Raw genomic sequence first — 14,074 nt, forward strand, 5'->3', positions numbered from 1 at the left:
ACGGACGTAACTACGGTTCTATGAATCCTGGATGACCGCCAGAGTTCTTGGTCACTCGGAATCCCGTGAACTCGCGAGAAGATTCCATAGGACTGAGCTCAGGATGACACCGGAACTTATAGATGACGGTGGTCATCCGAGGTCACACGTGACTTTGTTGATATAAATATTCGACCTGCGCATGCGCGAGACGGGATACATCCAGTGTTAAGCACTGCCTCTGGCGGTCATCCAGGATTCATAGAACCGTAGTTACGTCCGTAACTTTCGTTTTACATGCTGGGAGAATTAATGGGACTAATGTCCTCTGTATTTTCAGTCGACTGACTCCTTGCTTTCATGTCTCGAACACAGCTCTCTGGTTCTTAAAGGGGTGGGATGGATCACATGACCGTTGCAGTCAGCCATGACTGTATTGTATCCCCTATACTGGAACCTTGAGTTATGGTTTCTTGCTCTGTAGCATCCAACCCCCATGCCCAACGTACATCCTCTCTCTCTCTCTCTCTTTCACACACACACCCTCTTACGTATGTGCAGTCTCCATGGTAAAGCGTGGTATCACTATGGCATTGGTGGCCGAGCATGCGGCAAGCTGCTGCTGCTGCTGTGGTGGATTTACTGTAACGGCACAAAGAGCAGAGAGCGAGCAGAGCGCTGCCAAAGGGCTGAACGGTTTGAGCAGCAGCTCATCAGAGATCGTTCCCTTTTCACCTCGCTCTGTAACAAGAGGTTCAAATATAAACACTGCTTTTGGAGATTCCAATGTTAAGATATGTATCTTCCAATGTTAAGATATGTATCTACTTGGAGATTTAATATCTCAATACAATCAGTGGCACAGTCTTAGTATGCAACTTTGCCCTCAATTACACCACGAGCAAGGTTAACCTCGCCATATATTCAGTGTTTGCCCTTGGAGGCCACTTTTCTCTATGAATTAAAAAAATTCATTCAACGCAAGGTGTTATCATGATAGCCTGGGGTTATTAATAAGACGCGATAGCTTTAATCGTTTGGTTATATTTAACAACACATAAGGTCAACACGGGGCTCAACGTTGGCAGCAGCAGACGCTTTTACTTTGCACACTTTTACTTTGGAGCTCTGCCCTCCAGTGGCTAGAGATGGAGAGAGCAGCACAGTGCCGGGACCTTGCACGGTTAGGTGTGTTTGCAGACTGACAGGTGATGTTCGTAGGACTATGTTTGAACAGCTAACAGTGTGAGGAGGAGTAAACACTACCTCTGAGGCCTCGCTGTGACAGCACTTACGGAAGAACACTTTTTCCCCAGTTCTGCCTTTTAAACATCCTTTTTAGCAGGAAAGTATGAAGTTTATCAAATCTAAACTTGGACTTTCAATAATTTTATACATTTGAGCATATTGCAAAACACACTCTCTCACTGTGTGTGTGTGTGTGTGTGTGTGTGTGTGTGTGTGTGTGTGTGTGTGTGTGTGTGTGTGTGTGTGTGTGTGTGTGTGTGTGTGAGAGAGAGAGAGTGCAGTACAGTGAAGGTGCCCCCGGGAGGCCACAGTAGACTGGCATTCTGGAGCACTACAGTAATTAATGTGCCCGTGGCGTATTGCTACACAAGCAACCAAAGCACACAGCGCACAGGGGCAGTATGTGTGTGTGTGTGTGTGTGTGTGAGATGAATGTCCTTGCCAGTCTTATTAACAGTGACTACAGGTGTAGGTTACAGAGGTCACTTGTGTTTATTGAATTTGGATGAAACCAGAGGCGGGTACGTTATCTCTCATCTGATTTCTGAAAGCATAGTTCATGAACTCGTCAGCTGCCAACTTCCACTTGTAAAACGAGCTCAGTTTAGATGTGTGGTAGACTTCAAATGAGGCAAATATAGCTATCATCCACTTTTGTCTTGCAAAACTATTAAAGGGGGCTAGAGCTATATTTTCTTCAGAGACTACAGATGATACTGAAGAAGTTAGGATACAACAAATGCGTATGATTTATACTATTTCTGTTGAAACACCTTGTCTATTTGAAACATAAAACGTTTCTCTCCTGTACTTATCTCACCAGTTCCACTTGTGCTATTGTATGCTTTTATTTTGTATTATTCCTCCTCCATCATTGCTCGGCTGCTGCTAAGAACGGCACTAACAGCGAGACAGACATTCCTTTCAGTTTGCTGAAAGGTGTTTCCTGAATCTTCTTTTGTTTGGTTACAAAATATTGGATCTTTTGCAGTGTAGGTTTGCAAATATTGAGCCGCTTAATCGCCTCTACTGACTCCATCTTAGATACAGTTTCCTGTGAGCTCAAGACAGAGATGGAAGGAAATGAGGAAATTGTGCATTACTGATTACAATACTGATTCTATAAAACCCAGTTCAACATTGAAACAACTTTGGTGACCATCTTTTCTCACTGTGTGTAAAAAGCTTGACTCCCTCTATGCCATTAGTGAGAACATCAACGTCAGCAAACTGGAAAACAAATATTTGTATCTCTACAGTATTCCTTGTGTTATTTAAGCCAAAGTCAATACATTGGTATTGATCCATAAACTATGTATATTCTAGTTTCAGTACGTAATCACAAAAATAGCTTTCTTCCACATGTCATCAATCTCTGAGTTAAATATCATTTTTCTTTGCAGTGGTAACTTCATTGATTAGGTATTTGTAGCTGTAAATATATAGTACTCAAGTGCCTGATTCCACATTCTGTGTTTGCTGCTCGGTAGTAATCTGAAGGGCAGAGGAAGAGACTGTGGTTCTGCATCTCCAGAGACTCGATGGATAGTGGTGGACTGTACTAGTATGAGGACATTTTCTGATTCACAACTATTAGCTCTACAATAAATTAAACACATTTGCATGGTACGGTGATGTCGGTCAAAGATCAAAGAGTAACACGCTAATTTGATGTCAATAGATCAACATCAAAAAGTGTGATTAAATCATTGATTTAAGTCCTGAAGCTCTGTAGAGACGCCGTGTCGAAAACGTTTTCTGAATCTGCTGCTCTCGATAGCCTGTCCACTTGCTCCCTCTAGTGTTCAACGTTAAGCATGTCACTTGAGTGCACTAACCCTCACAAGTACCTACTGTAAGCTCGCTGTTTAGCAGTCTATCATTTCTACACTGACTGCAGCAATACATCCGTCACAAAGAGATACTCTACATTTAATGACATGCCTTACATGATTGCAGTAATACGACATTGAGCTGTACAAGCAAGCCAAGAGACCACGCTCCATGCAGTTGTATTGACAGTAATATATGCGCAGATGCAGATAAATAGCATGCCATATTTGGTAAATTTCAGAATTTACTGGGTGATTTGAGAGGGGGGGGAAAAGGCAGAAGAAGAAAGAATTGTCTTTGTATCAACACATTACCGAATGCATGTTGTCTCAGTTGATTGTACATCGATATGTTCCTCGGTCGAAAGTGGACCGGCCTGTATAACCAGTTTAGTCGACGCATTATCGGATCATTTTACAGCATTTTTTTGTAACATGAGAGCCTAGTCTTCCCTGCCCCAAGAAGGAAGTACAAGCTCAGCCGGCATTTTCAATCACTTTTCTTCAGCCCGCGCAGCGATATACAGTAAACACACGCCGTGTTTGGCCGGATCAACAAGACCTCTAAATGAATGTTTAATGAGCATTTTAGAAAAGTCATAATGGCATGTCGCTAATGTCCTGAAATGATCTTCCTGTTGATAGCCACGCCTCGATGCTTTAGTCTCCCACTACGCCTCTGACAGTTGTCTGTCTGTGGTTTGAACTTTGCTGGATGTAGACTCGCCTTCACTTCACCACCCAAAAGGACTGCAAGTATCCCATTCACCGCTTCGGCTTCGCTGTAGACAATCATGAGTTTCCCGTTGAGAAAAGCTGTTTCAGGTAGGCTGCTGTTGTCTCTTTGAATGCACGCTGCACTTGTTTTTACTTCATATTCATCGTGTTTTTGAGAAAAGGCTTCCAAAGTGGTCGTAAGTAAAAATGTAGTTGATGTTTTCTTTTATTATTCTGTTGATACAGTCGTGATTTTCTTGGCACTGCTCAGTTTAACCACCTTGGGAGCTGTCCGTGGTGCTGAAGTGGCTTTAGTTTGAGCTCTTTATCTCTTCCCTGTTTTGCTCTGGAGTGTTGACGCCGTTTGGTTGGAGTCTTTATGTCTATTCTTGTTTGAGCTTTATATTTTATTTGTTTAGTTTTAAAGAGCTCTTTCCTACATTTACTTCTATTCCGCAACGATTCAGACTAAGCGACGCCTCATATTTAATCAACGCAAAAATCATCTTGAGGTGTGTTACTGCAGTTTATTGGTAATCAGGAGAAATAAATAAAACAACTACGAGAGTTTGGCTTGACGACTGTAGATGGCACTATTGGCTAGGCGGTTAGCTGGGCTCAGTCCAGGACTGAGGCACAGCACACGCGATGAGGCAGTCATTGGTGGAGATGACACAGACATCAGTGTCGGGACATTACTTTTGCTCTGGAGTTCAAAACAGCAGTAAAAGACCACTCTCTTTTAAGTTGTCCTTTTCATTATGTAAATTCATAATTTGTCAGTAGGGGCCCATTAACAATGCAGCCTAGTGATAGGCGTCTTGATGGTGGAATAGCATTGGGTATTAAGATTTTGCAGGGAAATAATTATTATGAGTTATATGTGAATTTATGATGCCGGCTAGAGGCTGTTTCTGTTATTTCCTCCCACTAAATCCCTGCTGATTGCACTTTACTCATCTTGCATTAGCGTCTGGTGCGACACGCTGTTTCATCCCTCGCAGTTATCTGCACGCTAAAGCGGGCAATTGAATACGTTTAATTACATTTTTAAATCATCTTTGACGGCTGGACGTTCACCCTCACACAAGTTAGACACATGGGATTCGTCTTTTGAAATTCGTAACAGCCAAACCGACCAAGCTGTAGCTACCAGTAGTTCTTTACGTTTTCCGTAATTATCTGTCCACTCTAGTCTGATAAAATATAGAAAATAAAAAAATATCGGAGATGATCCCTCCTCTCTCTCTCTCTCTCTCTCTCTCTCGTCCTTCTCCTGTTTGCCAACTCCCACCCCCACATCGACGCCCCTTTCTCTTGATATGCACCATGAATTATCCCCATATGACTGCCTGCATGGATACGTTATCCTCTGTGCACATTAACTGAGTTTGTGGCTCACTAGTTAGACTCCCTGCTCTCCACCGGTTGTCGGTGGGATGCTTTGCGCTTTTATCGGATATACTGCACCCAAAATGATGCGCCTGCTGCCGCCGCCGTTGCCCCGCTTCAACAAAAGAGAGATAACAAAATAAATGGAATCTCTTAAGTGATTCGTTCACATCCTCTGCGTTGCCTTTCTAAAACTCGGTGTTAAGTCTCTTAGCAGCCGCAGTGAGGGATTAGAGAAAGAGAGGAGAGAGCACTGCAAACACTCCCGCTTTCTGCAAACAGGTGTTTCCATCCTTTGGCTGCGCGCTGAGGTTCATTCACGACCACCTGCCTATCCGAGCACCATGTGCGCGGCCATGTAGTTTAGGAGGGATGATGGGAACCCGCTCACGGAGACCGGGGTTGTGCGTTTTTGTTGGAGTGCAGAGAAAATGATAGAGTTGGAGAAACATGCGACGTGCTGGGGGAATAGTATTCGTGCAGCTTCACAGTGGCGCGTGTGAGTTTTATTTGTTGTTAAGTTTGACTTTTTTTTTGTCCCTCGGAGACACAACGGACAATTCCTGAGTAACTCCTAAATTCGCGAGAAAAAAAAGAAGATTATTGGGACATTATCTAACTGGCTTTACCGCACCACTGGGACTATTTTACCGTTTACTCGTCAAGAGTCCACTTGTCAAACACGTTTGTTACCACCGCGTCTTGGACGTGTGCCTTTCGGAATCCAGTTTTTTTTTCTGGGTGATCATTTTCACGCTTCTGCTGAAGTTGTCTCCAGCGCGCAGCCAAGCTGGCGATGGCTGCAGCGATCGCGAGCTCCCTCATACGTCAGAAAAGGCAGGCGAGGGAGCGGGAGAAGTCGAATGCCCTCCGCTGCGTCAGCAGCCCCACTAAAGTCAAGGGGACATGTGAGAAACCCAACCGACTGAACGTTTTCTCCCGGGTCAAACTCTTCGGCTCCAAGAAGAGGCGAAGGAGACGACCAGGTCTGTTGTGCAAATTTCATCGGGATCAATAAGTCTTCCATCTATTGTAGGATGCCGTAATAGTTCAAAAATGACTCTTTAACGACAGAGAATATACTGAGTACTGCTCCATTTCTATGCAAATTTCATAAGATGAATCTCTCTGCCAGGGGTTGGTGGGAGAATCCCTTGTGAAGTTTGTCCACAGAGAAGTCCTCTTTGGCATCTCAGCCTGCCGATGGACATATTAAACAGATACTTCATTCTTCACTGTCCCCTTATTCAGGCCGCACTGGACAAAATACACAGAAGTGCTTATTAAGTGGATTTTGGAAAATCACTGAAGACTTCACTGTCACTTACGGGTCACTGTTCACTCTTCAAATTACACTGGATGATCAGTTCACCAGGTGATTAACTTGTTCTGTGTGCAATGCATTACTATTACTACATGGCAGCCTTGGGTACTACTTAAATATAGAGAGACAAAAGCTTCCCCATAGATTTAAAGAAGTCGGTCTTTCATTTAGAATTTTAAGCAGACCTCACTCAGCTCAAAAGATATATTTCCTCATATGTTGGTCAAGTTTTGTCGCAGATATGTATCCAACTGAAAAAAAATGCTGCGCAGATAATGAGCAATACGTGATACCCGATTGTCAGAGTTGAAATGATGAGCATTATAACTTTATATACAAGTATTACATGTGAGCCAAGATGCTCTTTAAGGACTCTCACTGCAGTGGTGTTGTCTTTGTAGCCTAAAGCACCCCCTACCTGACAAATCCAGTACAGATGTGACCACAGCTGCACATCTGACCTGATCACATCAGGCACGAAGATCACCTATTGTCACTTGTGTCACTTTCTTTGTGTGTGGACATGATGACGACGAAGGGGCGAAGATGCAAATCAGTTTTCTCCCAAACTTTATTCAATCCCATTCATGTCCAACTGTTGTAAGTCTGTATACGATGCATCTGGAAGTATAAGGGTTCATTTTTAAGCAACAACACAACTATTCTGAAACCTTTGCACCCCTCTCGCTTCCAATTTCCATCCTGTGAAGGAAGCAACCAAGAAGAAGGCGTTGTCCGTGTGACTTACTCCGTATGTAGTTTGCTGCATTGCCGGGTAATGCAGCGTGCACATCGTCAGGGACCTTCTGTGTTTACGGCACATGCTGACATGTACATTTCTTTAGTGAAAGTGTTCTCCTGAAAAGTACAAAGTTTTACAATATTTCTGGTGTACACAATGAATAAACCTTCTCTGAAGCAAAAGTAACCCTATAAGGCAAGACATGGTGGTATTGGAAGGAGAGCTGAAAGGTGTGGTAGACCACAGTAAAGGACACTCCACCAGGGACAGTAACCAGGCCATGGAGAGCACTTAGCTCTTATCAGACTTACACCGATGTATCACAGGCATGCTGCCCGGCCACTTCTAAAGTAAATGATCTGCCACTTCAAACGTCTTTTAAACTATAGGTCCTTTTCTATGCTGCTACTAATTGTCTAATTTGGCCTTTGCTCATTTGATTAGTAAAGCTATAACTATTTTTATTGAATAATTCTATTTTGTCCTCGTTTTAAATCCAATGCAGTAACAGAGATAAAAAATAATAATACAGCTCCTTCTTTTCTATGTCAAAAATATGACAAACGTTGAGCACTACAGCTGCATCATTTGCAAGTAAATGTTAATGGCCTTCAATCGTCAAAGATTTGATTGAATTGATTGTAATTTAGATATTTGTTTTTAACAAGTTATTATGATTTTCAAGAAACAAAGAGATTTTTTTTTAAATATTTTCTCTCTAAAATCCTCCTTTACTGGACAGTTCACATGCAGCGAGTGACGGGAAGCCTCGGGGGAGAAACGGGGTGTGACATACAAGAAATGTCCTCAGCCATCTTAGACCACCGAGTCACCACAAGCTCCGCCTCCAAAGACATTTTTAAATGTGATTTTATTCGCTTTTGTCCATCTGTGGTCCTAAATCTCTGTGGAGCCTTTTTAGTCACCTCTGGTCCGCTGCAGAGAAAAGACTGTAGACGCAGCAGCATTCATAAAACTGGAGGTCTTACCATTTTGCCAATGAAATACTATTATCAATCAATGCGTCGATCTTACAGCTCACTAAAGTGTAAATGTTTAATTGTTTCAATTCATCAGACGTCTTGCTTTGTTGTTCACCCCCTGTACAATAAAAAGTGTGGCTACAGGATCAGTGGGAATCTGCATATGGGCCAGATTTTAATAGTTGAATGAGATTCTTCCTCCGACATGTTTTTGGTGATGATCATGCTTGCTTGCTCGATTGACAACTGCATCAGCCTATCACAGTCATCGTAACTGCTACTTTTTGTCCCACCTCATCTCCACTCAACCTCACTACCCTTTGACTGAACTGGATTTTGTGGCTTTTCCAAAACGGCGGCAAGCCGTGACCCAAAAACTGAAGCTTCAAAATGTCCTTGTAGAGCTCCGAGTGACATCTCATTGCTACATTCTTTTTTTTTTTTTTTTCTTCCTACAGTCCGTGTTTCATTCTGGTGTCTTCCTGTCTCTGTGTCCCCTCTGCTTCCACAGAGCCCCAGCTAAAGGGGATCGTGACTAAGCTGTACAGTCGACAAGGTTTCCACCTGCAGCTTCAGGCGGATGGAACCATTGATGGAACGAAGGAGGAGGACAATGGCTTCAGTGAGTTTCACTCCAATATTTTGTTTGTATCATGCATCCAACGTCATGCTATGATGTTGGCCAGGTGGAACCTTTCACCTTGCTACTGTCATTTCGTAGTACCACAGACAGGATGCATTATAGACTGTACCATTTAACAGAGTATCAACATTATGGCAACTTGAGAGAGACAGAGCAGCTTTGCAGAATTTCACTGTTGAAACTCCTGCGGATAAAAAAAAAAAAGTATTGGTTCATAACACAGAGAAAACTTTTTTCTTTGCCACTGCAGTGAGTGGTGGTTAATCTTATCGAATCAAAGTCACAGCAACCTTAAAACTGATGATGGTTGTCTTTTTACTCTCATACACACTGTTGTGAGAGCCAGTTTTGTCTTATGTACTCTGTGTTGATACGTCGCTATCACCGACATGACACTCACCAGCTCTTTGATTTCCAATGGACAAATTAGAGAGGAGATCAATGGAAGAGTAACAGAACAGCTGACGACACAGCAGAAAGTGACCTGATGTGAAATCCCCTGTGCCTGCACCTTGGAATTTGTTTCCTAAATAAAGTTAAAGTACCGGTACTACACAGAGAGCACGGTGTCAGTAGAAATGATAAGGAATGAAATTACATCCACACACACACACACACAATACTGTCCTTCATGTCTCCAAGGGCTCACTTTTCTGTTGACTTACATAACAACTGTCCCGCATTTGGAAAGGAAAATTAAAGAGTGCTGCTGAAGTGGAGGAAGGAGGAAGAGTGAAGCTCTTTGCACCATTCCTAAAATAGCGTTGTTAGGCGCTGGGTGCGCTTGTCTCCATGGTGACGGAGAGCGCAGTCCTCTTGGAGCTACTGGTGTCTTGTGATGGTGGGAGAGGACACACACACACACACACACACACACACACACACACACACACACACACACACACACACACACACACACACACACACACACACACACACACACACACACACACACACACACACACACACACACACACACACACATTTGATCCTTGCTACAGTAGCTTGCTGAGAAGCCTTGGCCGTTTGGATCTGACAATAAAGAAGTTTCATGAGTCTCATGAATCCCAGTGATTTATCTCCCATTTTAAACTGGTTCATTCATGTTGCATCACAACTGAGCAAACCCACTGGGTGAAGAAAAGAAAGAAAAAAAGAAGAGTATGACTGTAAGGCAACTGTGAAAGAGGTTACTGTTCAATGTTCAAAAGTCTGCCCATTCTCAGTCGTGTCAAACATGTTTTGCTTTCAATCCTCATCTTTGTATGTCGAACATAATGTTCGGATTTCAAAGATTGTTAAAATGCCCAGTGTTTAAAATGTACCGTCAGCAACATTTGAGACAACGCCTTTATTGAATTGCTCATGAATCTCCTATACCTTTACCTAACAGTGAACAGACATGTGTGTTCTTACTTTAATCCTTACTAGTGTGAAACTAATTTGAACTTACATTTAGCCTTACATTTGTCCTTAAGTAACCCTATTGAGCCCAGCCAGAGAGCCTCTTCAGTGTGCTCAGGTGTTTCTAGGAGGTGACACAGGTTCTACAACACCTTTTATCTGTGGTTCTGTCATATCTCGCCTGCTCTAATTACGTCAGGCTGCTCCCAGAATGAGTAACCGATAGGATAAATGATTAAAATGTGACTAGTCCATTGTCATGACTTCCAGGCACATAGAGAGCCTGCAGGCAATCATGAAAACTGTCCCTCAGGCGTCCTCACCCTTCTTAGTCCACGCGGCTCTCGGCACTGAAATGTCTGTGAGTGGGCGGCGGCCCCCGTCATCCTCTTCAGTGTGTTTCTAGGAGCCAGGAAGTAATTGAGTTTCCCCTCTTGAAAATCTCCATCAGTCCACCAACTGGTAATCCTTCTGAAATGAAGCAGGTTATGTGTGCATCGTGGGGGGGGGGGGGACTCAGTGAGTGGAAACGGTGCCATTATAAAGACAAAAAGTGCTCAGATAGCAAGATGTTTCAGGGTTGCAACACTTTACACCATCCATTGTAGCTCCATATACAGCAAAGCCAAGCTGGATCAGTCTGAATAATGGTTGTGGAGAAAGTTGAAACCTGTAACCATGAATTTCTGCCAAGAAATTGTTCAGCCTCTGCACTGCAGTCGTGAAGGATGCTCCAAAGAGTAGCAAAAGTTGGAAGGACATTTGTCAAAATGAAAGAAAACTACCAAACCAGAAGTGTTGAATGCTCTCCCACTCTTTCCAATTATTTGTGTAGTAAATGTTGGTGTGAACTAGTTCAGTAATTATGTACATATACTAATTACAGTTTATGTTTAGAGAGGATGCTGTTCTTTGGTTTACAGTCAGTAATCAGCAGATCCATCATTGGTATGTCAGCTGTAATAAATGCACAAGATTACTGCACAGTGCACATTAGATACTGCAGGTATTGAGGTTGTATAATACAAGTCCTATTTGTTTGAAATATACTTTTTACCGGCAGCATCTGCCAAAGCAGGCGTCACCCAAAAAACATCGGCACACCAATCTGTCATGGAGAGCAGTGATTCTGTCCCCAGACCTCTTTTGATTGCTGTACTAAGAGAAGACTGTCATATGCGTTTGAAAAGTGGAGCAATTTAAGTGTGAGCTGTTAGTTAACTCAACCGTACCCGAGGATATTTTTGAGGATAGAAGATGCACAGAGGACCGAGAAAGGAGAAGTCATTTTTCGGAGGAATGGAGTTCCGATTATATTATCATGACATGAAAACAAGAACAACAAGAGAACTCTTGTTATGGAGCATGATATTACAGGCTGGACGTAAGCATGATACTGTATGCTTGTGAACGCTGTTTTGGACGAATTGCTTCCGATCACGATCCAATATATCGGTCATTCCTAAAGTGCTGGCAGACGATCATGGGATCATGAGATCATGAGATCATGGGATCTTTATCTGAGAGCCTGACGTACTTTCGTTGTTACTGTGGATATGCTCCGACTGTTAAATAAATTCAAACAGGTCATTGTTGACAAGGAGAAGAGACAAGAGAGTAAGTTGAGGATATACCATTTGAAGAAACAAAAAAGAAAGCTAGAGAGGGAGAAGCAGAGAGAAGGGGAAGGCCGAGAACTACAAAATGAGTGCTTCTGGGACTTCAACGCCTTTTCACTGAACCAGGCTGGCAATGGCCGTTTACTCTACCAAGTAAATACATTACGCATTCCCGCGGCTGTTGTTTACAATGAAAGCCCAGAGAGAGGGATGTGTGCAGCGTTAAAAGCGATAAGGGCAGATGAAATAGCCCATCAGAAAGCCTCTATAGTGCACTTCGCTGGAAGCCGTCTGCAGATAGGGATCCACTAAGTGGTTGACAAGAGGACCTATAGTGAAGGCACGCTCTGACTCACAGATTTACGGGTGTGAGAATGAAATATAATTTCAACCTCTCACATGTCTTGACCTCAGAGCTCCTAAACTAATGTGACGATGTCCAGTCTTAACAATCAAATAGGGAACTTGAGATAAATATTATACTTCTCCTGTTGACATTATTTACTGGATTTGGTAGAAAAAAAGGTAATAAAAAATAAAATAAATCCAACAGCAGGGATGATGGCATCCCTGTTTGGCAGTATGTCCAACAATAGTCAGAACAAAAGGCAAGAAGAACTACAGCCTATCAGGAGGATGTACATGTGCTTTCCTCGACTCAGCCCGTGGGTTCCCTGGCAGCTTCTTATGACAGACACACACACACACACACACACACACACACGTACAATGCAGGCAGAATTCTCCAAATTGTGTTTGCAATACTTAAACTTCCCACAGCGTGAGCTGCTTTGTCACTTCAACAATGTCTCTGTTTTTGTCTCGTTTCTAATTCCGTTCATTTGTTTTTGGAAACACGCTGGGGAGAGAGCGGCAGAGTCCCTGAGCTGATGTCGTACCTCTATTTGTGGTTTTGGTTTTGACAGTTCGCGCCTTGGGCTTGCTCTGAAATGTGGATTTGAACATTTGTCTCCCGTCTGGCTTGTGATTTTAACACAGAAATATTAACGGCGGGATTTATTTAGCTGTGTCTGGCTCACTGAATAACTCAAGTATACCACGGTATATGTGCTATAAATCTCAAGTACAACAGAATCATGAGAATTTATGGAGGCTGTACCATCTTTTTTTTAAATTATTATCTGAAAAATTGTATTAAGTGTTTTTAATGGAGATGAAATGACAAGTTGTGTTTAATTGTCTCTGTTGTCTGTCTCTTTCCAGCCATTTTCAACCTTATTCCAGTGGGGCTGCGAGTGGTGGCCATCCAGGGGGTGCAAACCAAACTCTACCTGGCTATGAACAGTGAGGGCTACCTGTACACATCAGTAAGTGTCTCACTTCATGTGTGTGTGAGTGCTTGTGTCTGTGTATGGGATTGGGTCCTGGCCTCTATTGTAGTCACTCACACTGTGTCGACTCAAAGCACGTCATCCTCACTCTAATTTTCTGATATCATTCGGTGTCAATAACAAGCTGAAGGACAGTGTAAGCACGTGGAGCAGCGACATATCTGATCGTGGCAGCTGGCTCTTCATCTTCGATTAAATGTGCGAGCTTATGAATGTTCCAGTTCCTGTTCGTCTTTTTCCCCAAATGCCACCGTCACATTGTGTGGCAGGTGTCACTGGGGAAGATGTGCACCCAGAGGGCATGCAGACCACACACACACACACACACACACACACACACACAATCAAATTAGTAGAGATTGTTCTGTGTGGTAAAGGTCTAAGTAGACAGGCACAATGGGGATTGATGAAAACAAGCTGAGAAAAAGCAAAGGAAACCGAATGATCTTTCTCTCTCTCTCTCACCCGGAGTTCACGCTTCTCATACACACAAACACACAAACGAGCTCTCACCAAGCATTCGTTCAGTTAAATGCACTTGCGTCAAGGAATTGCAGATGGTTATACAATTAGGTTTTGGGGAAATAGACTCTGCTCTGTTGTCATTCAGCATTTAATAGTAAGCACAAGCAATTGAGCTGCTGTCCATAGTAGGGATGTTAATAGTAGAATTTGACCGATTAATGTGTTAATCAGTTAAACAATTAAAAGTAATTTAAAAAATGAACAAACGAGCTGAAAGGCAAACAGCGCTGGTCCACCTTAAAGGTCAGCCGACCTGAAGTGAGTCTGAGCCAGAGTTGTTGCTAACTTTCGGGGCTAACCGCCTTCACCTAAAT

The 14,074-nt window shown here is 42.9% G+C and overlaps 1 protein-coding gene across 6 annotated transcripts in view; it reads left to right on the top strand.

Moving 5' to 3' along the window:
- The window catches only part of fgf13a (fibroblast growth factor 13a), a 75,602-nt gene that overhangs the window by 52,678 nt on the left and 8,850 nt on the right, over positions 1 to 14,074 (top strand). For 5 of the 6 annotated variants that reach the window (XM_079268796.1, XM_079268794.1, XM_079268795.1 and 2 more), the window contains 2 exons: positions 8,729 to 8,839; positions 13,108 to 13,211. In XM_079268796.1, coding sequence (XP_079124922.1) covers positions 8,729 to 8,839; positions 13,108 to 13,211 — 215 coding nt within the window. Of the gene's footprint in view, positions 1 to 5,871; positions 6,155 to 8,728; positions 8,840 to 13,107; positions 13,212 to 14,074 lie in introns of those variants that run through there. The other variant, XM_079268797.1, reaches the window with a different exon arrangement.

The sequence above is a fragment of the Melanostigma gelatinosum genome, assembly GCF_949748355.1.
Source record: "Melanostigma gelatinosum genome assembly, chromosome: 5".
In the NCBI taxonomy this organism is placed as follows: Eukaryota; Metazoa; Chordata; class Actinopteri; order Perciformes; family Zoarcidae; genus Melanostigma; species Melanostigma gelatinosum.